Source organism: Artemia franciscana, unplaced genomic scaffold (genome assembly GCF_032884065.1).
Source record: "Artemia franciscana unplaced genomic scaffold, ASM3288406v1 Scaffold_1521, whole genome shotgun sequence".
Taxonomy (NCBI): Eukaryota; Metazoa; Arthropoda; class Branchiopoda; order Anostraca; family Artemiidae; genus Artemia; species Artemia franciscana.
This window is the reverse complement of record NW_027062857.1, coordinates 26828-53975: the sequence shown is the minus strand read 5'-3', so window position 1 is coordinate 53975 and position 27148 is coordinate 26828. Positions and strand designations below refer to the sequence as shown.

General features: G+C 35.7%; 1 protein-coding gene across 16 annotated transcripts in view; it reads left to right on the top strand.

Annotated features, from left to right (window-relative positions):
• The window catches only part of LOC136042586 (uncharacterized), a 75085-nt gene that overhangs the window by 21116 nt on the left and 26821 nt on the right, over positions 1–27148 (top strand). For 7 of the 16 annotated variants that reach the window (XM_065727559.1, XM_065727557.1, XM_065727552.1 and 4 more), the window contains 4 exons: positions 4853–5591; positions 11729–11955; positions 15947–16117; positions 24189–24924. Coding sequence is in view for 1 of the 16 variants with exons in the window: in XM_065727546.1 (XP_065583618.1) it covers positions 24841–24924 (84 nt within the window). In the remaining 15 variants the exon portion in view is untranslated. The remainder of the gene's footprint in view (positions 1–4852; positions 5592–11728; positions 11956–15946; positions 16118–24188; positions 24925–27148) is intronic. The other 9 variants (XM_065727558.1, XM_065727556.1, XM_065727551.1 and 6 more) reach the window with 7 other exon arrangements.

Sequence of the window (27148 nt, the reverse complement as noted above, 5' to 3'; positions counted from 1 at the left end):
AGGTCTGGCCATCTATTTCAGAAACAAGACTCAGCCGATATTATTGCAAAGCGACGCTAACATCTTAGCGATAAAATGTGGTGATACCGCATTTATAAAAATTTATTTACCCTGTAATAAAAAGACTGTGCAGTCATTGTCTAGTTTTTCACAAGCATGTAATCGCCTACGAACACTACTTAGCGACCTTTCAAAACAAAATACCAAATGGGATCTCCCCGGCGACATGAAAACTGACTTATTATCTAATCCCAACCGATCTGAAATCTTTCTCGATTCACTACCTGGAGGATTCCATCTTGCTGATAAGGATCTTCTATTTACTTATATTCACAATTGTGGTAGTCTTACTTCCAACCTTGATCATGTAATTGTGTCAGATTCAACTCTACTTTCATCAATAGTTTAAGTGGAAGACTCTAAAATCGACGACGATCATTTACCAATCACGTGCCAACTATCTTGCTCCATGGCGACCTCTGTGCAACGTAACTCTCCCAAGTGGTTCTCAAAGTTAAATTGGGAAAATACCAATGTTTCACTTTATGTATTGACATTGTCCCAGTTATTATCATCGATTAAAGTGCCATTCCACTTATTGCAAACATCTGTATTTACAACTTCAACTCGTATTATCAGCAAATAGTGTTCTGTCTAAAGTCTGCCGCTTAAACAGCTTTACCCTCCGAGTGCCTGCGAACGGGTACTCGCAATCCCTTTTGGAAAGTTGATCCTAAAGTGAAGATAGCTAAACAAAAAGCTAAGTTCTGGCTCCGTATGTGGATAGCCTGTTATCGTCCTTCTGGTTCAGTACATCAAATAAAACGGAAAACGAAACGAGAGTACAAATATTCCCTGCGTAGAGCGAGACTGAATGCCTGGGATGGTCCTTGTGACAAGAAATCCTGGGATCGTGTTATAAACAGTGTTAAGTGTTCACCTCCAATTAATTCGTCTCTTCGGCTATGTGACTTCGTTTCTCATTATAAAAATATTTTGCTTTCATTTAATATTAATCTCCAAAATCATTTTACAAAGCTTTTCAACTCAATCCTCCCAATTCGTATCAACCAATCTCAAGTGTTGTCGGTGGAATCTGGTGTTATACTCCGAGCTCTTATGCAAGTGAATAAGTCTGAGTCTCTCGATAGTGATGGTCTTTGCTTCAAGTTTTTTCCTTATGATTGTCCTGAACTGCTGAAGCATTTGCAGTTATTGTTTCAGATGTGTTTGGCACAGTCCGTTGTGCCAGATAGTTTTTTGTCCGGTTGTATATCTCCCATAGTCAAGAGGGGTAAGGACCCCAGTGCTTGCTCTAATTATCGTCCTATCTCTGTGTCTTGTTAGTAAGCTATTTGAATATGTACTGCTTCCGGCCATTAACTCCAAGTGCAATTTTACACCCTTCCAGCTTGGTTTTAGAAAAGGTATGGGCTGTGTTCAAGCTCACCATATTGTGGGTCGGCTAATGAAACAAGCTGTTGCTCAAAAAATTCCCCTGTATTGTTTGACTGTTGACATATCTAGTGCTTTTGATAATGTAATTCATTCAAATGCTTTGTTTTCTCTAGCAGCCTCGGGTGTTAACCTTTCTGTTGTTTCCGTGCTTAAGTATTGGTATGCTAATTCTTCAGTTAGGGTGAAGTGGAATGGTACTGTAGGGGAGTATATTCCTGTTAAAAAAGGCGTTAGGCAAGGTGCCGTGTTATCCCCGAGCATTTTTAAATGTGTTTTAGCTTCGTGTCTCCAGCGTCTTCAACCGTCAATTTTTTACAATGATAATTTAGGCATTAGTCACCTTGCATATGCTGATGATGTTCTGCTTCTTAGCCGGACAAAAAATAGTCTAATTACCAACTTTTACCGGCTTTCAGCCGCACTATCCACACTAGGCCTTTCAGTTAATGCCTCCAAATGTGAGTTTATGTGTTTTGGGAGTCCTCCACCAGCATCACCTCTTTGTCTGTGTTTTTCAACTATACCATGTTCAGCAAGTATTAAATGGTTGGGTCTCTCTTTTTCCACGTCACTTTCGTCTACTTGCTCCGCTATTACGTCCAGCGTGCTGAAAACTATGCGGGTTGGATACGCAAAAATTTCACCAAATCGTGGTCGGTATAACCGAAATGGAGTATGCCGTCTTTATTCTAGTTTTTGTGCCCCTGCTGTTTTTTATCTTTCTGGTTTTGCTTTTCTCCTTAAAAGAAGGATACAAAGAAAATACGCTCAGGATATTTTAAGTATTGCAAGTATTTGCTGCGTCTGCCTCGGTGGTATCGGAATCATACAGTCGTCTCTAAATTTGACATCGTTGATGCGCCCTCGCGACTGAAACATTTATCTAATGATATATGTCTTAAAACTTGGCAAATGATTAGTGTTTTTGGCCCTCTTTGGCCATTTTTTGAATCGAGGTAATTTACTTATGTTGTATGTTGTTATGCTGCTATATTATTTATGTTGTTATATTTTTTGTCTTGTTTTTTCTTTTTTTGTGTGTTTACTCCACAGTTTAATGTACTTTGTGGGTTATAAATAAATTATTATTATTATTATTATGTCCTTCTAAATATCAAAATTCAGTAAGATCCGATCACCCACTCGTAAGTTATAAATAACTCATTTTTTCTAATTTTTCCTCTCCCATTAGCCGCCCAGATGGTCGAATCTGGGAAAACGACTTTATAAAGTCGATTTGTGCAGCTCCCTGACACGCCCACCAATTTTCATCGTCTTAGCGCGTCCAGAAGCACCAAACTCGCCAAAGCACTGAACCCCTCCCCCCAACTCCCCCAAAGAGAGTGAATCCAGTATGATTACGGCAATCACGTTTCTACGACATTGGCTTATTCTATCCACCCAGCTTCATCCCGATTCCTCCACTCTAAGCGTTTTCCAAGATTTCCGACTTCTCCCTCCAACTCCCCCCAATGACAACAGATCTGGTCGGGATTGGAAATTAGAGCTCTGAGACATGAATTCCTTCTAAATATCAAATTTCATTAAGATCCGGTCACCTGTTCTTAAGTTAAAAATACCTCAATTTTTCTAATTCTTCCAAATTAGCGCCCTCCAGCTACTCCAAAGAGAACGGATCCGTTCCAGTTATGTCAACGTATCTAGAATTTGTGCTTATTCTTCCCGTCAAGTGTCATCCCGATCTCTCCACTATAAGCATTTACCAAGATTTCTGTTTCCCTCCTCCAACCCCATTTTTCCCCGGATCCAATTCGAGCCGAAAATGGAGCATCTGAGACATAAGATCCTTCTATATATCAAATTTCGTTAAGACCCGATCACCTATTTGTAAGATAAAAATACCCCAATTTTCACGTTGTCTAAGAATTCCGGTTTCCCCCTCCAACACCCCCAATGTCACAGGATCTGGTCGGAATTTAAAATAAGACCTTGAAAGCACAAGATCCTTCTAAATGTCAAATTTGATTAAGATCTGGTCACCATTCGTAAGCTACAAATTCCTCATTTTTCCGAATTACCCCCCCCCCACAAGTCCACCAAAGAGAGTGAATCCGGTCCGGTTATGTCAGTCACGTATCTTAGACTCGTTTTTATTCTTCCCATCCAGTTTCATCCTGATCTCTCCGCTTCAAGCATTTTTCAAGATTTCCGTCCCCCCCCCCCCAACTGCCCCCCTCATAATGACACTGGATCCGGTTGAGATAAAAAATAAAAGATCTGAGTTACGAGATCCTTCTAAATATTAAGTTTCATGAAGATCTGATCACTCCTTCGTAAGTTAAAAATACGTCATTTTTTCTAGTTTTTCTGAATTAACCCTTCCCTCCCCCAATAGATCGGATCCGTTCCAATTATGTCAATCACGTATCTAAGACTTGTGCTTATTTTTCCCACTAGTTTCATCCTGATCCCTCCACTTTAAGTGTTTTCAAAGATTTTAGGTTTTCAACTCCCAACTCCCCCCCCCCCAGTGTCACCATATCCGGTCAGGATTTAAAATAAGAGCTGTGAGACACGATATCCTTCCAAACATCAAATTTCATTAATATCCGATCAACCGTTCGTAAGTTAAAAATACTTCATTTTTCTATTTTTCCGAATTAACCGACCCTCCACTCCCCTCCAGATGGTCAAATCGGGAAAATGACTATATCTAATTTAATCTGGTCCGGTCCCTAATACGCCTGCCAAATTTCATCGTCCTAGCTTACCTGGAAGTGCCCTAAAGTAGCAAAACCGGGACCGACAGAATTTGCGATTGCTATATGTCACTTGGCTAATACCAAGTGCCATAAAACAATGAAAAAATACAGACGAAAAAGTTTTTCAAACTGAAAGTAAAGAGCAGCATTAAAGCTTAAAATGAACAGAAATTATTACGCATATAAGGGGTTCGTCTCCTCCTAAATACCTGGCTTTTTACCTTAGAGCATTTTTAGTAATTTCAACTATTTATTCTACGGCCTTTATGATTCAGGGGTCATTCTTAAAGAATTGGGTCAAAATTTAAGCTGTAGTATAAACAGCAAGGTATTAACAAGGGGCCAAGCCCCATCATATAATATTCTCTTTTAATAGTGTTTTATATCTCCTTTTTTATTTTAGTATGCATAGTATATGATTTTTTTTCATTCCTATATTTGTGGTCCAAGGCATTGTCACATATTTGTCACTAGTCCTTTATCAAGGTTTTAGTCTACTAATGAATCTTCTTCTGAAAGAGCTAACGGAAAGACTTTTTGGGATAACTTCTCCAGGAAGATCATTCTAGATCAAAGTGCAACGTCCGATGAAGCTAATTAGTATTTTTTTTTTAATTATTTATTCTTTTGTTTCTTTATTTTGTTTTGAATTATTTAACTTGAACTTTTAGATAATGGAGCAAATGAGCTCATATGCCCCAGTGCAGTCTCCAGGACCTTCGCCTCTATATCCTGCCTCTGTTACTTTAAGTGTAGGGACTTCACGGAAAAGTCCAATGTCACAAACTGCCATTCATTCATCTCTGACTCAACGCTCCCAGCACAAATACATGAGCAGATTTCACACAAATATCTTTCAATTGTGGATCCAAGTATTGTTGGCTCACCAGTGCAAGTTGTACAAAACAATGTGAAAATGTAAATTGCCAAATGTCAGAAGGTAAATGTCAATAAAATAGATGGTCATCTACCTCAGTTGTAAACTTTGACAACAGTGAATGAGCCTCCTTTTGAACAGGTGCTCCCTTAGCCTCCTTCAGTTGAATGTAGTTCTAAAATATCTGTGAGTCGTGAAGTGAATAAGGAAAACTAAGTTGAAGAAGTTCAAAAACCTGTTGTGTACAGCGCTAGTGAGCAAATCCAAATTTTAAATGACACAAAAACACCTAATAAAGGGCCTCAAAAAAAAAAAAAAATAAAAACCAAAAAACAAACTTCAAAAGGACAAATGATCCTGTTAGAGAAATCTGGCAAAGTAGTTGTTGATGGTGATTGAGTTATGAAAATTGTAGAGAAGGGAAAATCTAGTGTAAAGAGTGTAAAAATATGATAATTGGATTAAACTGCCAACAGACTAAGGATATTGGGATTATGAAGACAACAATCAAGCTCAGGAAACCATCGCTTGAGGTAATTTTTTTTTGGTTTTATGAGTAGTTTTGACTTTGTTCATTTATGTTGAATTATTTTATCACTCTTTTATTTAACATTTTATATTAATTTATTATAATACTCTCAATTTATATCATCAATATATATATATATATATATATATATATATATATATATATATATATATATATATATATATATATATATAATGCTATAAATATTTTCATTACTTAAGACTTATACAGTATAGTAAACTTTAGGCCTATGCATAAACAAACAAGGTTAAAGTGTAATACGTTAACATATGCTTTTATCAGGATATACCTAGACTTGTTGTCCTCCCCTCATTGGTCTTTCAATCTGGTTAATCTAAAGAACCTTCCTCCCAAAAACAACACTGAAGTTTTAAGTCAAATATATTTATGAGATTCACTCACCGGGGGGGGGGGGGTCTTGCAAATTTCCTCATGGATCTATGCAGTAAAATGGAGAGAGAAACTCTATCCTAATATACTGTCTTACAAAATACCCTGTCTTAACCTTTTTAATCCTGCCTGCATGTTGGGAGCTAAAAACTTACAATATGAGTAAAAAAATAGATTTTATTCTTTAACGAGATCTATCAGAGATCCAGTAATCATAACCAAGGATGTAGTTTTGTAATGCAATTGTTGACGCAATTCAACAAGAATATAACTGGATTTAATGTTTAAAAAAGTGATAATTAATGATTATTAGTTATTGTTATGACTTGTTTTAATTGATTTGTTTCTTAATTAATGTTATTATTTTTAATTAATTAATTAATTAATTTAACTAATTGTTTCTAGTGTTACAGTGCCTTAATTCTCATTGAAGAGAACGCTGTGTGTACCCTTGTTTTACCATAATAGCGTGTCTCTGGAATCAGCCGAGATGGTTTTCCCTTTCATCTGATAGAGGGTGCAGGATAAACCATCAGTTTTGGCTTACCACTCTCTTTGTTTTTTATTATACTTTTAATTTTCTTACATTAACAATATCTTTTTTGGGGGGAGGGCATAAAACCTAAGGGGAGATGAACCGTGTACCTCCTCTTTGTTCTTTTACTAACTTTTCTAATTTCCTTGTAGATTAATTTTTTTTCTGTTTGACAAATCCAAGTATAAACTAGAAAGAGCGGGGCGTTGAGGAAGAAAAGCTTGGTATTACGAGGAGTAAAACCCCCATATGCGTAATAATTTCTGTTCGTTTCAAGTTTTAATGATGCTCCTTACTTTCAGTTGAAAAACTTTTCATTTTTATTTTTTAATTGTTTTTTTTTAATAATGCTAGAATGTCTTACATGTCTGTCTTTGAAATTGAATGTCTTCATTGAAATCCTCTTCCCCCATGAAAAATTTCTCCATGGAAAGATTCTTCCACGTAACCCCTCCCTCCATCAACTTCTCCTCCCGCCCGCCATTGCATAGGGGGTGTTTCCTCCTATTTTCCAAAATAAGTAAATTTTCATCGGCTCTATCGGCTAAAAAATCATCGGCTCTCTTTGCACCAATCAATGCAAAGAGAGCCGATGACGTATGATTTTGGGGCAATGTTCATGTTCATGTCGCATGCATTTTCCGTTTCCGGTGTGTACAACCGTGGTCCGGTTGTACAGCCCAATTCGTCTGTGTTTCTTGACTGTAAGAGCATCACGTAACAGCGCTATTTTAATTATATTTTTAATTAAAATCTTGCGGTCTACAATATTACCTACGTGATAACACAGTATGCATTTAACTTCTGTAATGGCGATTAGCAACAGTATGATTCAAATTATTAGATATATATTCAGCCATCGAAATATATGGCTGAAACCAAAAAATCAGTGGGGTTCGACCTGGCAATTAGGCTCAAATAAATACCAGAGGAACAATCTTTTTAGCGAATTGTACTTATTTGCCTATTTAGGCAGTTTATTTTATTTATTTAGTTCTGTTTTTTTTAGAATAAAATGTATCAGCGTTTCAATATTTGTGGGAATAACTAGTATTTGTTAATTTGAAATACATTCTTGACATTGGGTCTGCTTTTTTATAAAATTGGAATAAATCAGAGATATTCATAAATTAATAAGAAATTGATTAGGGTCCCAATGGTATTTCTCTTGTTATAAATGCTATTGTAGAGTTGTGAAGTTTTTAGGGCAGTACGTTTAAGCTTGACAATACTCAGGCAAACTTGAAAATTTTTATATGATTTTTCACCAGTCATGACTATTATATTTACAGTTGAAACTTGGTGGTAAAAATAAGCACAAGTCCTATATACACGATTGACACAACCAGAACGGATCCGCTCTCATTGGGGGAGCTGGGGGGGGGGGTTAATTCTGAAAAATTAGAAAAAATGAGGTATTTTTAACTTACGAAGGAGTGAGCGGATCATAATGAAATTTGATATTTAGAAGAACCTCGTAACTCAGGTCTCTTATTTTAAATCCCGACCGGATCCACTGTCATTGGAGGGAGTTGGGGGGAGGGAACCGAAAATCTTGGAATACCCTGAGAATGGAAAGATCGGGATGGAACTTCGTGGGGAAAATTAGTCCAAGTCCTAGATACGAGATTAACATAACCAAAACAGATCTGATTTCTTCGGCGGGGGGCTTTGGAAGGAGGGTTAAGTTGGAAAAATTAGAAAAAATTAGGTATTTTTAACTTACGAACGAATGATTCGATTTCTGGAACGAGTGAAATTTGATATTTAGAAGGACCTTGTAACTCATGGCTCTTATTTTAAATCCCGATCAGATCCAGTGATACTGGGGGGAGTCGGAACTCTTGGAAAACATGAAAATTGAGGTATTTTCATCTTATGATTGTTGATCGGATTTTAATGGAACTTCATATATAGAAAGATCTTATGTCTCAGATGCTCCATTTTCAATTCGAATCGGATCCGTGGATACAAGGGGTGTGGAGAAATCTGGTTTAGAAATCTTAGAAACCAGTAATATTGGAAAACGCTTAGAGTGGAGAGATCAGATGAAACTTGGTGGGAATAATAAGGAAAAGTTCTAGATACGTGATTGACATAACTGGACCGGATCCTCTCCCTTTGGGGGAGCTGGTGAGTGGGGGGGATTTCCAGTGCTTTGGCGAGTTCGGTTTTTCTGGACGTGGTAGGACAATAAAAATGTGTTGGCATGTCAGGGACCTACACAAATTGCCTTGATAGCAGTCGTCTCCCCGATTCGACCATCTGGGAGTTTGGTGGGAGAGAAAAAATTGAAAAAAATGCAGCATTTTTAACTTTAGCATTTTAACGAATAGTTGATTGGATCTTAATGAAATTTGATATTTAGAAGGACCTCGTGTCTCAGAGCTGAACAAAATGGCTATTTCAAAATTTTGATCTGTGACTTTGGAGAAAAATAGTTTGGGAGGGGGCCTAGGTGCTCTCCAATTCTTTGGGTCACTTAAAAAGCGCACTAGAAAAACTACCGCCAATAAATCAAAACCAAAACAAACAGAAATTACAATAAATAGCCGATTCGAACTCAAAACTAGCAGAAACTAACATAGATAGGACTCACAACCCCTATGCCTTCTCAAGGCCAGAACATAATTTGCACTCTAATGAAAAAATACAAAAGAATATGTGTTATCACATATTCAGTTTAATATACATATGCTCATATTTATTGTTTAGAATTTCAATGATTTTTTATTTATTTAAGTTATCAAAGTAAAAACATTTGATTTTTTTTTCAGTGAGGTGCAAATTATATTCTGGCCTTGAGTAGGCGTAGTGGCTGTGCGTCTTATCATTTTATTTTCGGCTTGTTTTAAATTTGACTCGTTTATTTATTGTGATTTCTGTTCATTTTGGGTTTCATTTATTTATTGATACTGATTTGTGATGATTTTACGCTGGGTAGATTATTTGATTCTATTTGTGCTTATTTTTGGTATAATGGAGTTCTTTACTTTTCCTTGAAAAACTTATTTTGTGGAAACATTTTTTAGTAAATTGTCAGTAATGAACGGAAATATATGGAGAGAAAAATATTTCCTTTAGATCTTTTTTTAATGCTGAGACTGATGCCTATCAAAATTTGTGAAGGGTGGGACAAATTTTATCCTTTAAAATTTAAAAAAGATCATTTTCAAAATTTTTGCTGGTGTCCCAGTAATTACACTGTACTTTAGGGTTATTTTTCCATTTTTTAGATGGGAATCTGAAAAAATAACACAAAAGTTTTTTCCGTGTATCCGGGTGTTTGTGGTATACATTTTCGGAGGGGTACACTGAATGTCATTTTATGTCTGAGATTCCTCTCACAAATTGTAGTTTGGTCTCCTAGTACTGCTTATTAAAACTGAAAACCATAGAAAAAGAGTAAAGGGTGATACTGCTTATATGTGCAACCTTTCAGCTATGCTGAACAAGTGGATATCTCAAAATTTTGATCGAACGGTTTTGAAAGAAAAGGGACGTTTGAGTGGGGCTGGTTGCCCTCCAATTATTTTGGTCACATAAAAATGAACAGTATAAACTTTAATTTCCGTTCAAGTGAGTCCTCTCCTGATGTTTTATGACTATTGGTCCGGTACGGTCATCCCTGAGAAAAACCACATCCGCTATCTTTATTCTGATAAAAAATTAAAAATTTTACATTTTCGCAGATAAGAGCTTGAAACCTCTATAGACTAGGAATTGATTTGTGCTTATTAGGTATTTCAATTGCAAACAAGAGAATTTGGTGAATTAATTGAGTATCGGTTCGATATTAGAAGTGAAAAGTAAAACTATGAAACAATTCCCCGAGGATATAGCCCACCCCCTTACTCCCTACCGACTTCAGTCATCAATCTTTTATCGATTTAACCTATCTAGTTATATTACAAATCTTATCATTAAAAGTACCAAATCCAATTTTCTTTTTATAAATTCTGTTTTTCATTCTGAAAATTATATTTAATGTGTAGCTATTTTCTTTTTTTTCAATAACTCCATTTCATATCCAGTCCGCTTTCAAAGGTTTTAAAAGAAAAAAAAATCTAATTTGGAAGTGATAGATTTTTGAGAATAAAAACTTAAACATAAAGAAAAAAATTAACCTGAGAAAAGCTTGTGAAATAGGAAATATAGAACTGATTTGAAATTTTGCAGTTAAATAGGTTCGCTTATGATCTTGATGATAACGCTCTGAGGTCCATATCTTATATAGTGAAAAATCGGAAGCTTCGAAGGCGGTATATTTGCATAAATACTAATTTGACACATATTGGGAGGCGTAATGGACCACTTATTTTTTGTTTTGTTTTTGTTTTTTTTTTCTATTAGTTAGCTTCCTGTGTGATTTGTTTGATCGAATAATGAATCTATGGGCAATAACGTGAAAAATCACCAGATTTAGAAAAACCTAGAAATACCTTAAAAATCCAGGAGATTTTAAAATCCAAAAATCCCTAAATGAGAAAACCTTCCCTTAACAGACCTCGAAAATCCCTTATAGGGGGGAAATCCCTAGAATGGAAACACTGGACACAATGCTATCAATTTCAAGAAAGACACCATATTGTGTTTCGATGCTTCAAACCTTGAAGTTACCTATGTTTTGAAATAGATGGCGCTGATGCATCAACTGTTGGGACCATTACATAATGTTCCCATTTGCATTAAAACGAAAAAATATAATGCACTATATTTGCTAGAATATTTTTCACCACAACTAATGAGATTTCAATATATTATTCTTATTTATAATAGATGTGTTATTCTACATAAGTTATAACTCTTGCTCTAATACTCCTCCCAACGGCTTATTCCTTCGGATACACTATAAAATTATGGAAAACCCCAAAATAACTCGGGGTTTTACTAGTCAAGTAAACTTTTTCTGTGTGTATTTTACGTGGTATGTAATTACTCAACAAATGGGGCTCGGAAAATGGAATTTGAAGTTGGCTGCTCTCCACCATCAGGATCTGAAATTACAAATTATTGACTTTCCCCTCTATGCATATCATGTTCAAATTTACAAGTTTAAATTCTATCATGTAATTCAGTTTTTTCCCAAAACAAAAGAAATCTTGGAAAAAATTCGTTCCCTCTTTTGAGAGGGTAATTATTTGACATTATGTGTAAACTGTTAAATATTTGTTTCATATTAATCATCATTTTAGGTCAAATACTTGTCAATTGGCTGTTGAGTGAATTGGATGAAGTAAATTATCAGACATTCTCTTGTTCAACTGAAAGTTCGACAGCCTATTATTACTTTGTACACTATGCTTTTGCAGGCTGGGGTTATAAGACCTGTTGAGGATGGTAACATCAACTGGGTCGATATGGACTTTGAGGTATGGAGCTTACTGGTTTCTCATGACCCCGAAATATCTAGTATCTAAAGGTAGCTTGGTTTAATTTTACGTTAATTGCAAAAATAACGAAATATTATACTTGCATTTAATGTGAAAACTTTTTTTCGGTTTTTTAATTCATTTTTTTTTAATTGACAGTGGAACAAGAAATTGAAATAAACCCCATGAGCAATAGAAAATTGGGCATGGGGTCAGCTATGACCTGTTTTCAGCGGTTGAAAAAATATCGACAAAATGGTGCCCTTAATAAACTAGCAATTACAATACAAAATAGGCTCTTCAAAACTGCACAATGCCGCTAGACTTTGGCCGCAGAATATTAAAACCGATTTATTTGTAGACAAAAGATAAAGCAGTTCGGGACAATGTATATAATAACCCGTTTTTCTATTTCTAGAAAAAAATCTAAAAACATGAAGAATAAAATAATTGATTATGAGAACGCTGATAAGTGAGGTCCAGGTTTTTCATTAGATCTTAATCATCACGTGTTGTAATTTTGTCAAAATCCTTGGGGAGGGCGGGGGATAAAGTTGGAGCCAATTTTTCCAAATCCAGTGAAAATGACAGTGAAAAAATAAAAATTAGCCATATAGTACCATAAAGGCAAAGATATACCAAAGAAAACTGATCTATTTCTCTGGATGCTTGAATTATAAAGACATATCTTTGTTATTACAAGATTCTTAGTAGAAAATAAATTATCAGCTGGGAGTGGGGGTAAACTGGGATCTGGAGGAGGCAGTTTCCCCCCCCCCCTGGTCCATAGCAAATTATGCCATTGTTAAACATGTAATATCTCTTGAAACATTATGTTGCATAATTATTGATTCTAAACTCAATACGTAAAACATTAATGTTGCATACTTATTGATTCTAAACTCAAAGGGGATAAGTGTAGCGGGACAAGTAGCTAACGTGGTTAAGTCATCAGGATATCAGTGTCATCTTCTATTGGGTGACACTTGACATTTTTCCAAGCTTTGGAAAATCTCAATAAAGGCAAGGATATACTAAAGGAAACTGACTTGTTTCTGTGGATGCATGAATTATGCAGGCTTATTTTAGTTATTACTAGATTATAAGTAGATAGTAAATTTCAGCTGGGAGGAGGGGGCAAATAGGGATGGAAGAGGCAGTTGCCCTCCCCCTGGCCCGTAGTAAATTACGCCCCTGTTAAACATTTAATATCTTTTGAAACATTATTCAGATAATTTTCACTATCACACGAAATTTTGACTTAATAAATTTCTTACTTGGAATTGACTTTTCTTCCTCGATATTGACTCAAAAGAAAATCTGTAAAAGAGAAATGTCAAATTTTAGTCGCGAACTTAAGCACTATTGCTTTTTTTTAAATAATTAAAAAATTACTTTCTTGAAATCAGATTTTCTTCCTTCATGCTGACTTAAAAGAAAACCTGAAAAGAGAAATTGCAAATATTAGTCATAAGCTAAAGCACAATAGTTTTTTCTTTACATAATTGTAAATTGCTAACGTTAAATTGAATTTTCTTCCTCCGTGTTCGCTCAAAAAAAAAAGTGAAAAAGAGAAATATTGAATATTAAACCTAAGCTAAACGAAAAGTTTTTTTTAAAATCTCACCGCGTTTCTACCGCCTCATTTTGTTCTATTTTAAGTCTTAGCATTTTATTGAAAACAATAAGGCTTAAGAAAGCTGGAGATGGTGGTTTAAGAAGGCTGCTATATACAGCGCTTTACTGATGATTATCCAGCATTATGGAACTATCCCAGCTCTGGTTGTTATCAAAAGTAACTTCCTTAGAAACCCAGAATGCTAAAGTCTTTCCTATTTGGAAAACACTTTTTAGGTTTTTTGTGAAATATGTCTTATTTTAGTTCAAAGAAATGTTGCAAGTTAAGGCTTGAGATTTAGCTTAAAATGACATAGTTAACTAAGATTCAGACTAATTATTTCATTCTGCTAAAGATTTTAACAGTAAAGTTTTGAATAAGTGCAAAGAGGACCTTCGGATGCAAATTTTCAAACTTCAAGATTGGAACCTTGATTTAAAAAAAGGATAGGATAGGTCAACGGTCTGACGTCCAGTCCGACATATTTAAATCATAAATTATTTGCTCTCTTTTCTGGAATAAGAAGATTTAAACCTAAGCATAAAAAAATGTGTTTACTAAGTAGCAATTGCTAAAAGATAGTCTGACGTACCACGTTACACCCGGACTTGCCTATTATATTCCTCTGTAAGAAGAGGGATAATAGGTTAAAACACTAATGGGGATTGAGTTAAAATTTTAGGCATCTGGAAATGGGTATAAAACATAATGCTGTAAGTATAAAGAAAGCATGAACTACTTTAAATTTCATAAATTAGATAGATTTTTTTTTTCTTAAGTTGTTTGATATTCAGAAAATGTCAAGTGTCACCCAATAGAAGATGACACTGATTTGATGACAAAACCCTCAGAGCGTTATCATCAAGATCATAAGCGAACCTAGTTAACTGCAAAATTTCAAATCAGTTCTATATTTCCTATTTCACAAGCTTTTCTCAGGTTAATTTTTTTCTTTATGTTTAAGTTTTTATTCTCAAAAATCTATCACTTCCAAATTAGATTTTTTTTTCTTTTAAAACCTTTGAAAGCGGCCTGGATATGAATAGACACTCTACATCAGCAAATGGATTAGAAATGGAGTTATTGAAAAAAAGAAAATAGCTACACATTAAATATAATTTTCAGAATGAAAAACAGAAGTTATAAAAAGAAAATTGGATTTGGTACTTTTCATGATAAGATTTGTAATATAACTAGATAGGTTAAATCGATAAAAGATTGATGACTGAAGTCGGTAGGGAGTAAGGGGGGTGGGCTATATCCTCGGGGAATTGTTTCATAGTTTTACTTTTTACTTCTAATATCGAACCGATACTCAATTAATTCACCAAATTCTCTTGTTTGCAATTGAAATACCTAATAATCACAAATCAATTCCTAGTCTATAGAGGTTTCAAGCTCTTATCTGCAAAAATGTAAAATTTTTATTTTTTTTACCAGAATAAAGATCACGGATGTGGTTTTTCTCAGGGATGACCGTACCGGACCAATAGTCATAAAACATCAGGAGAGGGCTCACTTGAACGGAAATTAAAGTTTATAGTATTCATTTTTATGTGACCAAAATAATTGGAGGGCAACCAGCCCCACTCAAACGTCCCTTTTCTTTCAAAACCGTTCGATCAAAATTTTGAGATATCCACTTGTTCAGCATAGCTGAAAGGTTGCACATATAAGCAGTATCCCCCTTTACTCTTTTTCTATGGTTTTCAGTTTTAATAAGCAGTACTAGGAGACCAAACTACAATTTGTGAGAGGAATCTCAGACATAAAATGACATTCAGTGTACCCGATTTTTCACCATGTAAGATATAGACCTCAGAGCGTTATCATCAAGATCATAAGCGAACCTAGTTAACTGCAAAATTATAAGACTTCGTTATGCTCACGAAACAAAAACATGCATTCTCTTATTTTTCTCTTATATTCTCTTGTTTATTTATAAAAAAAAAAATTGCAGATGTCAGACAAAACTGAAAAGGAATATGGGCGTAATTTTTTATAGCATTTTACTTAGAAGGCAAAACAGCCCCCATTGAAGAGGATATTTTGTACAAAGGATTTAAGCTGTAGTAAAATGTCCAAAACGGAACACTATAAGTAAATTCTATTGCAAGCGGAATGCAAAATGCTATCAATGGCAAGAAAGCCACCGCATTGTTATTCTATGCTTCAAACCTTGAAAAAAATTATCTTTGTTTTAAAATAGATGGCGCTCTTATATTTGCCATGGTCTAACTTGTCTTAAAAGGGAAACATGTAACATGTTGGCTTCAAAATAGAAACTAAATGAAACAAATTTTGTTTTTCACCACAACTATTGATTTTGAATAGATATATTATTTTATGAATCGATGCGAATAGCGTTTCTTTGTATGAATCGTTGTATTTTTTTTTGTTAATTATTTGTTTCTAATTTTCAGTTCTCAGTAAAAAACAATAAAAAAAACGAAATAAGAAGGAAACACTCCCTAAAAGCCATAGAATGTCACACCATCGCATTCAGCGTATCAGAGAACCCTACCGTAGAAGTTTCAAGCTCTTATCTACAAAAATGTGGAACTTCGTATTTTTTGCCAGAAGATCTATCACGGGTGCGTGTTTATTCGTTTGTTTTTCCTTTTTGCTTTTTCTCAGGGATGTTCTATCGACCCAGTGGTCCTAGCATGTCGTGGGAGGTTTCATTATAACGAAAATTAAAAGTTCTAGTGCCCTTTTTAATTGACCGAAGAATGTGTGGGCACCTAGGCCCCCTCCCACCTTCATTTTCCCAAAGTCAACAGATTAAAATTTATAGTTATCCATTTTGTTCAAAATAGTCGAAAAATATGATAGCTATGTTTTTGGGGATGACTTACTCCCCCATAGTCCCAGAGGGAGGGGCAGAAAATTACAAACTTTGACCAGTGTTTAAATACAGTAATGGTAATTGGGAAGTGCACAGACGTTTTCAGGGGCATTATTTTAGTTTTGGGGGTTGAGGAGAATTGGCTACGTGGGAGGATTTTCATTGGGGAAGAGAAATCCATGAAGGGGGCGCAGGGTTTTCTAGCATTATTTAAAAAAATAAGAGCTAAAGGCTCATATGGCACTTGTAACGAGGCAAGAAGAGCTAAGAGCCAAGAGCTCATATGGTATGAGCGCTATATGGCTCCCAGCGAAGTGCCAATGATCCCTGTTGATGCCTTCAGTATCCTCAGTGCCAAGGTGAATTCTTGCCTTGAACAGCTGCGTGATATTGCGTCCAAGGTTACAGGGGGACAGTCTAAGCTTGTAGCCCCTACTCAAAATACGAAAAAACCGTCCTACGCTGTCGTTGTAAGAAACCCACCCCCGGAGCTCAGCGACCCTATCTTTCGCATGAAAGAGCTCGAAACGTTGGATGGTCATGACGGAATCGTAAGTCTGAAATCTAAGCCACACAGCAAAAGCTGGGTTGTGATGGTACGCGATAAGCGCTCAGCCGATACGCTTGCTGAAGCTGTTACTAGCTCCATTCCAAACGTTGGAACCAAAGTAATTGATAGAAAGCCTTTAGCTGTTGTCCGTGAAATACCCCATAACTATTCAAGAGCTGATTTAGAGGCCTCAGTGGAAGGACTTATTAGTGCTAATCAAATCGGCAATTTTCGCACTTTTCCCCTCGAGTTAATCGACAAAACCGCTCTAAACGCAGTTCTGGAGTCGGGAATCCGTATTGGGTATGAAATTTTTCGCGCTAAGCCCTTTCAATCCATTCCGCGTCGATGCTTTCGCTGTGAAAGTACTGATCACCTGATTGGAGCTTGTCCCCGCTCACCAGCACATCCAAGTGTTCCAGATGTTCTGGCCCTCATGTGAATTCCAAGGGAAACCCTTGCCAAGCCTCACCAAAATGTGCAAATTGCACTATGGAACACGTAAGTTTTAGTCTGAAATGCAATGTTCTCCGATCGGCTCTCAACAACGCTAATAAATGAATGCTCAAACTCCGTTTAGCTTTGATTCCCTTAATACTAATGGTACAAAAGACAAGGATCTACTGATAAGTGAGCTACTTGAAAATGATATTGTGTTTCTACAGGAGCGCCTTCTCTCTAAAGTGAATGTTGATAGCCTAAAGCGTTCTCGGACCCATTATACCTTCTTGAGAGCCGCCCGAAAAACCCGTGGTAGACCATCAGGAGGTCTGGCCATCTATTTCAGACACAAGACTCAGCCGATATTATTGCAAAGCGACGCTAACATCTTAGCGATAAAATGTGGTGATACCGCATTTATAAAAATTTATTTACCCTGTAATAAAAAGACTGTGCAGTCATTGTCTAGTTTTTCACAAGCATGTAATCGCCTACGAACACTACTTAGCGACCTTTCAAAACAAAATACCAAATGGGATCTCCCCGGCGACATGAACACTTATTTATTATCTAATCCCGACCGATCTGAAATCTTTCTCGATTCACTACCTGGAGGATTCCATCTTGCTGATAAGGATCTTCTATTTACTTATATTCACAATTGTGGTAGTCTTACTTCCAACCTTGATCATGTAATTGTGTCAGATTCAACTCTACTTTCATCAATAGTTCAAGTGGAAGACTCTAAAATCGACGACGATCATTTACCAATCACGTGCCAACTATCTTGCTCCATGGCGACCTCTGTGCAACGTAACTCTCCCAAGTGGTTCTCAAAGTTAAATTGGGAAAATACCAATGTTTCACTTTATGTATTGACACTGTCCCAGCTATTATCATCGATTAAAGTGCCATTCCACTTATTGCAAACATCTGTATTTACAACTTCAACTCGGATAGATATCAACTCGTATTATCAGCAAATAGTGTTCTGTCTAAAGTCTGCCGCTAAAACAGCTTTACCCTCCGAGTGCCTGCGAACGGGTACTCGCAATCCCTTTTGGAAAGTTGATCCTAAAGTGAAGATAGCTAAACAAAAAGCTAAGTTCTGGCTCCGTATGTGGATAGCCTGTTATCGTCCTTCTGGTTCAGTACATCAAATAAAACAGAAAACCAAACGAGAGTACAAATATTCCCTGCGTAGAGCGAGACTGAATGCCTGGGATGGTCCTTGTGACAAGAAATCCTGGGATCGTGTTATAAACAGTGTTAAGTGTTCACCTCCAATTAATTCGTCTCTTCGGCTATGTGACTTCGTTTCTCATTATAAAAATATTTTGCTTTCATTTAATATTAATCTCCGAAATCATTTTACAAAGCTTGTCAACTCAATCCTCCCAATTCGTATCAACCAATCTCAAGTGTTGTCGGTGGAATCTGGTGATATACTCCGAGCTCTTATGCAAGTGAATAAGTCTGAGTCTCTCGATAGTGATGGTCTTTGCTTCAAGTTTTTTCCTTATGATTGTCCTGAACTGCTGAAGCATTTGCAGTTATTGTTTCAGATGTGTTTGGCACAGTCCGTTGTGCCAGATAGTTTTTTGTCCGGTTGTATATCTCCCATATTCAAGAGGGGTAAGGACTCCAGTGCTTGCTCTAATTATCGTCCTATCTCTGTGTCTTGTTAGTAAGCTATTTGAATATGTACTGCTTCCGGCCATTAACTCCAAGTGCAATTTTACACCCTTCCAGCTTGGTTTTAGAAAAGGTATGGGCTGTGTTCAAGCTCACCATATTGTGGGTCGGCTAATGAAACAAGCTGTTGCTCAAAAAATTCCCCTGTATTGTTTGATTGTTGACATATCTAGTGCTTTTGATAATGTAATTCATTCAAATGCTTTGTTTTCTCTAGCAGCCTCGGGTGTTAACCTTTCTGTTGTTTCCGTGCTTAAGTATTGGTATGCTAATTCTTCAGTTAGGGTGAAGTGGAATGGTACTGTAGGGGAGTATATTCCTGTTAAAAAAGGCGTTAGGCAAGGTGCCGTGTTATCCCCGAGCATTTTTAAATGTGTTTTAGCTTCGTGTCTCCAACGTCTTCAACCGTCAATTTTTTACAATGATAATTTAGGCATTAGTCACCTTGCATATGCTGATGATGTTCTGCTTCTTAGCCGGACAAAAAATAGTCTAATTACCAACTTTTACCGGCTTTCAGCCGCACTATCCACAGTAGGCCTTTCAGTTAATGCCTCCAAATGTGAGTTTATGTGTTTTGGGAGTCCTCCACCAGCATCACCTCTTGGCTTGTGTTCTTCAACTATACCATGTTCAGCAAGTATTAAATGGTTGGGTCTCTCTTTTTCCACGTCACTTTCGTCTACTTGCTCCGCTATTACGTCCAGCGTGCTGAAAACTATGCGGGTTGGATACGCGAAAATTTCACCAAATCGTGGTCGGTATAACCGAAATGGAGTATGCCGTCTTTATTCTAGTTTTTGTGCCCCTGCTGTTTTTTATCTTTCTGGTTTTGCTTTTCTCCTTCGCAAGAAGGATACAAAGAAAATACGCTCAGGATATTTTAAGTATTGCAAGTATTTGCTGCGTCTGCCTCGGTGGTATCGGAATCATACAGTCGTCTCTAAATTTGACATCGTTGATGCGCCCTCGCGACTGAAACATTTATCTAATGATATATGTCTTAAAACTTGGCAAATGATTAGTGTTTTTGGCCCTCTTTGGCCATTTTTTGAATGGAGGTAATTTACTTATGTTGTATGTTGTTATGCTGCTATGTTATTTATGTTGTTATATTTTTTGTCTTGTTTTTTCTTTTTTTGTGTGTTTACTCCACAGTTTAATGTACTTTGTGGGTTATAAATAAACTATTATTATCATTATGATGTCCTTCTAAATATCAAAATTCATTAAGATCCGATCACCCACTCGTAAGTTATAAATAACTCATTTTTTCTAATTTTTCCTCTCCCATTAGCCGCCCAGATGGTCGAATCTGGGAAAACGACTTTATAAAGTCGATTTGTGCAGCTCCCTGACACGCCCACCAATTTTCATCGTCTTAGCGCGTCCAGGAGCACCAAACTCGCCAAAGCACTGAACCCCTCCCCCCAACTCCCCCAAAGATAGTGAATCCAGTATGATTACGGCAATTACGTTTCTACGACATTGGCTTATTCTATCCACCCAGCTTCATCCCGATTCCTCCACTCTAAGCGTTTTCCAAGATTTCCGACTTCTCCCTCCAACTCCCCCCAATGACAACAGATCTGGTCGGGATTGGAAATTAGAGCTCTGAGACATGAATTCCTTCTAAATATCAAATTTCATTAAGATCCGGTCTCCTGTTCTTAAGTTAAAAATACCTCAATTTTTTTAATTCTTCCAAATTAGCACGCTCCAGCTACTCCAAAGAGAACGGATCCGTTCCAGTTATGTCAACGTATCTAGAATTTGTGCTTATTCTTCCCATCAAGTGTCATCCCAATCTCTCCACTATAAGCATTTACCAAGATTTCTGTTTCCCTCCTCCAACCCCATTTGTCCCCGGATCCAATTCGAGCCGAAAATGGAGAATCTGTGACATAAGATCCTTCTATATATCAAATTTCGTTAAGACCCGATCACCTATTTGTAAGATAAAAATACCCCAATTTTCACGTTGTCTAAGAATTCCGGTTTCCCCCTCCAACACCCCCCCAATGTCACAGGATCTGGTCGGAAATTAAAATAAGACCTTGAAAGCACAAGATCCTTCTAAATGTCAAATTTGATTAAGATCTGGTCACCATTCGTAAGCTACAAATACCTCATTTTTCCAAATTACCCCCCCCCCCACAAGTCCACCAAAGAGAGTGAATCCGGTCCGGTTATGTCAGTCACGTATCTTAGACTCGTTTTTATTCTTCCCATCCAGTTTCATCCTGATCTCTCCGCTTCAAGTATTTTTTAAGATTTCCGGTCTCCCCCCCCCCCCAACTGCCCCCCTCATAATGACACTGGATCCGGTTGAGATAAAAAATAAAAGATCTGAGTTACGAGGTCCTTCTAAATATTAAGTTTCATGAAGATCTGATCACTCCTTCGTAAGTTAAAAATACGTAATTTTTTCTAGTTTTTCTGAATTAACCCTTCCCTCCCCCAATAGATCGGATCCGTTCCAATTATGTCAATCACGTATCTAAGACTTGTGCTTATTTTTCCCACTAGTTTTATCCTGATCCCTCCACTTTAAGTGTTTTCAAAGATTTTAGGTTTTCAACTCCCAACTCCCCCCCCCCAGTGTCACCATATCCGGTCAGGATTTAAAATAAGAGCTCTGAGACACGATATCCTTCCAAACATCAAATTTCATTAATATCCGATCAACCGTTCGTAAGTTAAAAATACTTCATTTTTCTATTTTTTCCGAATTAACCGACCCTCCACTCCCCTCCAGATGGTCAAATCGGGAAAATGACTATATCTAATTTAATCTGGTCCGGTCCCTAATACGCCTGCCAAATTTCATCGTCCTAGCTTACCTGGAAGTGCCCTAAAGTAGCAAAACCGGGACCGACAGAATTTGCGATTGCTATATGTCACTTGGCTAATACCAAGTGCCATAAAACAATGAAAAAATACAGACGAAAAAGTTTTTCAAACTGAAAGTAAAGAGCAGCATTAAAGCTTAAAATGAACAGAAATTATTACGCATATAAGGGGTTCGTCTCCTCCTAAATACCTTGCTTTTTACCTTAGAGCATTTTTAGTAATTTCAACTATTTATTCTACGGCCTTTATGATTCAGGGGTCATTCTTAAAGAATTGGGTCAAAATTTAAGCTGTAGTATAAACAGCAAGGTATTAACAAGGGGCCAAGCCCCATCATATACGTAATAAAATATAAGAACATAGTAGTTCGTTAAGTAATTTAATTCGTAAGTTACGTATATTTTTTACTAAAAAAACGTTCGTAAAAAATTAAAAAGTTCTACTTATTCATTTCTTTGTCATCTCCCTCACGTAAATCATTTTATTTCAGGTGACGTGTATTGTTTCTTTGCGAGTTAACAACTGTTCCCAATAGAAACGAAGTTCAATATACTCTATTACCGTTAACCACTCATATCTCAAAAGTGCGTACTTATCCCTCTAGGTGCCATATTACATGCCTGCAGCACTTTTACATTCTCTTAAAAAACAAATTTTACTGAATTTCTCCCAAACAATTCTATAAACAATTTATTCCAAATCTTTCCAAACAAATTTGTTCCTCAATATTGTAATTATTAATTCTATCAAGATAATTATTTTTTAATTGTACCAAACATCTTTACTTCTCAACATCTTCATCAACATCTTTACTGTCGTTTCAATGTCTATTTCTGGCAGCTCAGTATGTATCTAACTTTTTTTTAAGTACCAATATTTCAGTAAAAACATGGTTTTGACCCGGCATTGGAGCAACTGAAGTGTTTTGGCACCCTAGGCGAGGTCAAAAGTGTTAAAAATACCATTTGTGAATATATAATTGAAAAAAAAAGGGAAATGGGGTACCAAATGATGGACTTTTCCCATTCCACCATTTAAGGCTGTTGAGGTTTTAGTTCTTTATTTTATTCACTGCTCACGAAATTATGAACTCTTTTATATTTTTAGTTAAAAAACACTTGCGAAGGAATTAAAGGGTATGAGTTGTACGGGACACTAATCTTACTCGGACCTGAATCTTCCGAAAATTTTGGTGAAGATTTTCCTAAAACAAAAAATTTTCATGAAATAAACACTTTTGCCTCCCCTACTCCATAATTTTTTATGCTTTTGCTTTTAGAGAACTCACGTTGTACACAGCAAACGTACTTTAGCTTAGGGGAATTTGAGCTCTGACGCAAGCATTAATTTGGCCTCTTTACGCTAAAGTTTCACTCTTTCTCTTAACTCTATTTTTAAAACAGTAAGAAACTTTAGCGTAAATAGGGGGGCGTTGAGGAGGAAAAGCCCCTTTCATATACAGAGTAATTTCTGTTCGTTTTAAGAAACTAATCTGAAACTTGTCCGTGGCAATTAGTTACTACTTTTTGTTTAAAATGGCTCGAAAAAATATTGAATTGAAAGTTTTTTTCGATTTTTAAATTAACACGGCTGATTTTTGATTAAAATGTTTTATGCCTTTTCAGCTATTTTCAATAAAAGTATTTTGTAATACTTCCATTAATAGCTTTAATATCTGTACTTTTTGGCTTCATAATTAAGAGCAAATAAATTGCTTGTTTCTGTTTTATTAACTCTATTAGAACTCTATTAACTCTATTGAAGATGTTTTATAACTTTATTAACTATAAACTCTCAATCTTGAATAGTCAGACATAAAACGGGTTTAAAATAAGCATTTGGAATTTATTTTTTTTGTTTGAAAGCTTTTAACTTCAGTTTTTATTGTAGAATAAACACGGCTGTTTGAAATGCACCATATCCAGCTGATATATCAGCAAAAATATTTTGCACAGCTTCTCTTTTAATAGTGTTTTATATCTCCTTTTTTATTTTAGTATGCATAGTATATGATTTTTTTCATTCCTATATTTGTGGTCCAAGGCATTGTCAGATATTTGTCACTAGTCCTTTATCAAGGTTTTAGTAATCAAGGTTTTAGTCTACTAATGAACCTTCTTCTGAAAGAGCTAACGGAAAGACTTTTTGGGATAACTTCTCCAGGAAAATCATTCTAGATCAAAGTGCAACGTCCGATGAAGCTAATTAGTATTTTTTTTTTATTATTTATTCTTTTGTTTCTTTATTTTGTTTTGAATTATTTAACTTGAACTTTTAGATAATGGAGCAAATGAGCTCATATGCCCCAGTGCAGTCTCCAGGACCTTCGCCTCTATATCCTGCCTCTGTTACTTTAAGTGTAGGGACTTCACGGAAAAGTCCAATGTCACAAACTGCCATTCATTCATCTCTGACTCAACGCTCCCAGCACAAATACATGAGCAGATTTCACACAAATATCTTTCAATTGTGGATCCAAGTATTGTTGGCTCACCAGTGCAAGTTGTACAAAACAATGTGAAAATGTAAATTGCCAAATGTCAGTAGGTAAATGTCAATAAAATGGATGGTCATCTACCTCAGTCGTAAACTTTGACAACAGTGAATGAGCCTCCTTTTGGACAGGTGCTCCCTTAGCCTCCTTCAGTTGAATGTAGTTCTAAAATATCTGTGAGTCGTGAAGTGAATAAGGAAAACTAAGTTGAAGAAGTTCAAAAACCTGTTGTGTACAGTGCTAGTGAGCAAATCCAAATTTTAAATGACACAAAAACACCTAATAAAGGGCCTCAAAAAAAATAAATAAAAACCAAAAAACAAACTTCAAAAGGACAAATGATCCTGTTATAGAAATCTGGCAAAGTAGTTGTTGATGGTGATAGAGTTGTGAAAATTGTAGAGAAGGGAAAATCTAGTGTAAAGAGTGTAAAAATATGATAATTGGATTAAACTGCCAACAGACCAAGGATAATGGGATTATGAAGACAACAATCAAGCTCAGGAAACCATCGCTTGAGGTAATTTTTTTTTGGTTTTATGAGTAGTTTTGACTTTGTTCATTTATGTTGAATTATTTTATCACTCTTTTATTTAACATTTTATATTAATTTATTATAATACTCTCAATTTATATCATTAATTTATATTTATATATATATATATATATATATATATATATATATATATATATATATATATATATATATATATAATGCTATAAATATTTTCATTACTTAAGACTTATACAGTATAGTAAACTTTAGGCCTATGCATAAACAAACAAGGTTAAAGTGTAATACGTTAACATATGCTTTTATCAGGATATACCTAGACTTGTTGTCCTCCCCTCATTGGTCTTTGAATCTGGTTAATCTAAAGAACCTTCCTCCCAAAAACACCACTGAAGTTTTAAGTCAAATATATTTATGAGATTCACTTATGAGATTAACTAATTGTTTCTAGTGTTACAGTGCCTTAATTCTCATTGAAGAGGACGCTGTGTATACCCTTGTTTTACCATAATAGCGTGTCTCTGGAATCAGCCGAGATGGGTTTCCCTTTCATCTGATAGAGGGTGCAGGATAAACCATCAGTTTTGGCTTACCACTCTCTTTGTTTTTTATTATACTTTTAATTTTCTTACATTAACAATATCTTTTTTGGGGGGAGGGTATAAAACCTAAGGGGAGATGAACCGTCTACCTCCTCTTTGTTCTTTTACTAACTTTTCTAATTTCCTTGTAGATTCATTTTTTTTCTGTTTGACAAATCCAAGTATAAACTAATTGCATTGAAAATTATAAATTAGAATACAAGAGAAGGCAGGTTCAATTCAACCCGATACCTCAATTCTAATATAATTTCTGATTCCGATGATATTTATATTTTTCATAATTTTTATAAACAATATTAGACTCCTTTAAAGAAAGGAGCAACATTAAAAAAACAGAAATCATTGCACATATGAAGGGGTTGCCCCCCACCTTAATACCTTGATCTTTACGCTAAAGTTTTCAACACTGAATAACTTGTTTTATTTTCTAATCGCTAGAATGGCTCAAATAAATTAGACTCATATGCTAACAAACGAAAAGTTGATAGTCCGATGACATAAATATATAATTTTTGGTAATCTTAACTTATATTATTGACAAAACAAGGAGCATCACTACTATTAATGTGTCTTTTTGGTCTATTCGATGAAAAATATATTAAATAGGTGTTTTTATTTTGATTTATGTTAAATATTAAATGAAAAATATAGTTTTTTAACTAAAAGTAAGGAGTGACATTAAAACTTAAAACGAATAGAAATTACTCCGTATATGAAAAGGGCTTTTCCTCCTCAACGCCCTGCTCTTTACGCTACAGTTTGACTCTTTCTCTTAAGTCTACTTTTTAAAACAGTAAAAAACTTTAACAGAAAGAGTGGGACGTTGAGGAAGAAAAGCTTGGTATTACGAGGAGTAAAACCCCCATATGCGTAATAATTTCTGTTCGTTTCAAGTTTTAATGATGCTCCTTACTTTCAGTTGAAAAACTTTTCACGTTTATTTTTTAATTGTTTTTTTTTAATAATGCTAGAATGTCTTACATGTCTGTCTTTGAAATTGAATGTCTTCATTGAAATTCTCTTCCCCCATGAAAAATTCCTCCATGGAAAGATTCTTCCACGTAACCCCTCCCTCCATCAACTTCTCCTCCCGCCCGCCATTGTATAGAGGGTGTTTCCTCCTATTTTCCAAAATAAGTAAAATTTTCTCAGACTCGTAACTTTTGATGACAGAGACTAAATTTGATGAAACTTATATATTAAAAATCAGCATTAAAATGTGATTCTTTTGATGTAACTATTGGTATCAAAATTCTATTTTTTAGAGTTTTGGTTACTATTGTGCCGGGACGCTCCTTACTTCAGTTCGTTACCACGAACTGTTTGAAAGAAAATTTCCCAAACATTAAAACTTAAAACAAGCAGAAATTATTCGGCATAGGGGGGTTTAACTTTTTGTAAATTATTTATTAGAGACTACTCAAACACAAGGACCGTGGTAGTTTTATAGAACATTAAGATTTTAGTATAAAGACCGAAGGTTGAGGAGGGGCGGACTCCCTCATATTTTGGTAGTTTTAGCTAGCTCCCAAGTCCCCCTCACTTTTTTGGAGTGAGCATTATCTGTTTAGCTAACAGGGGTATCACGAAGAGGCTATCTCCGCTCATGTCGCCTGGTTTTGCTAAAA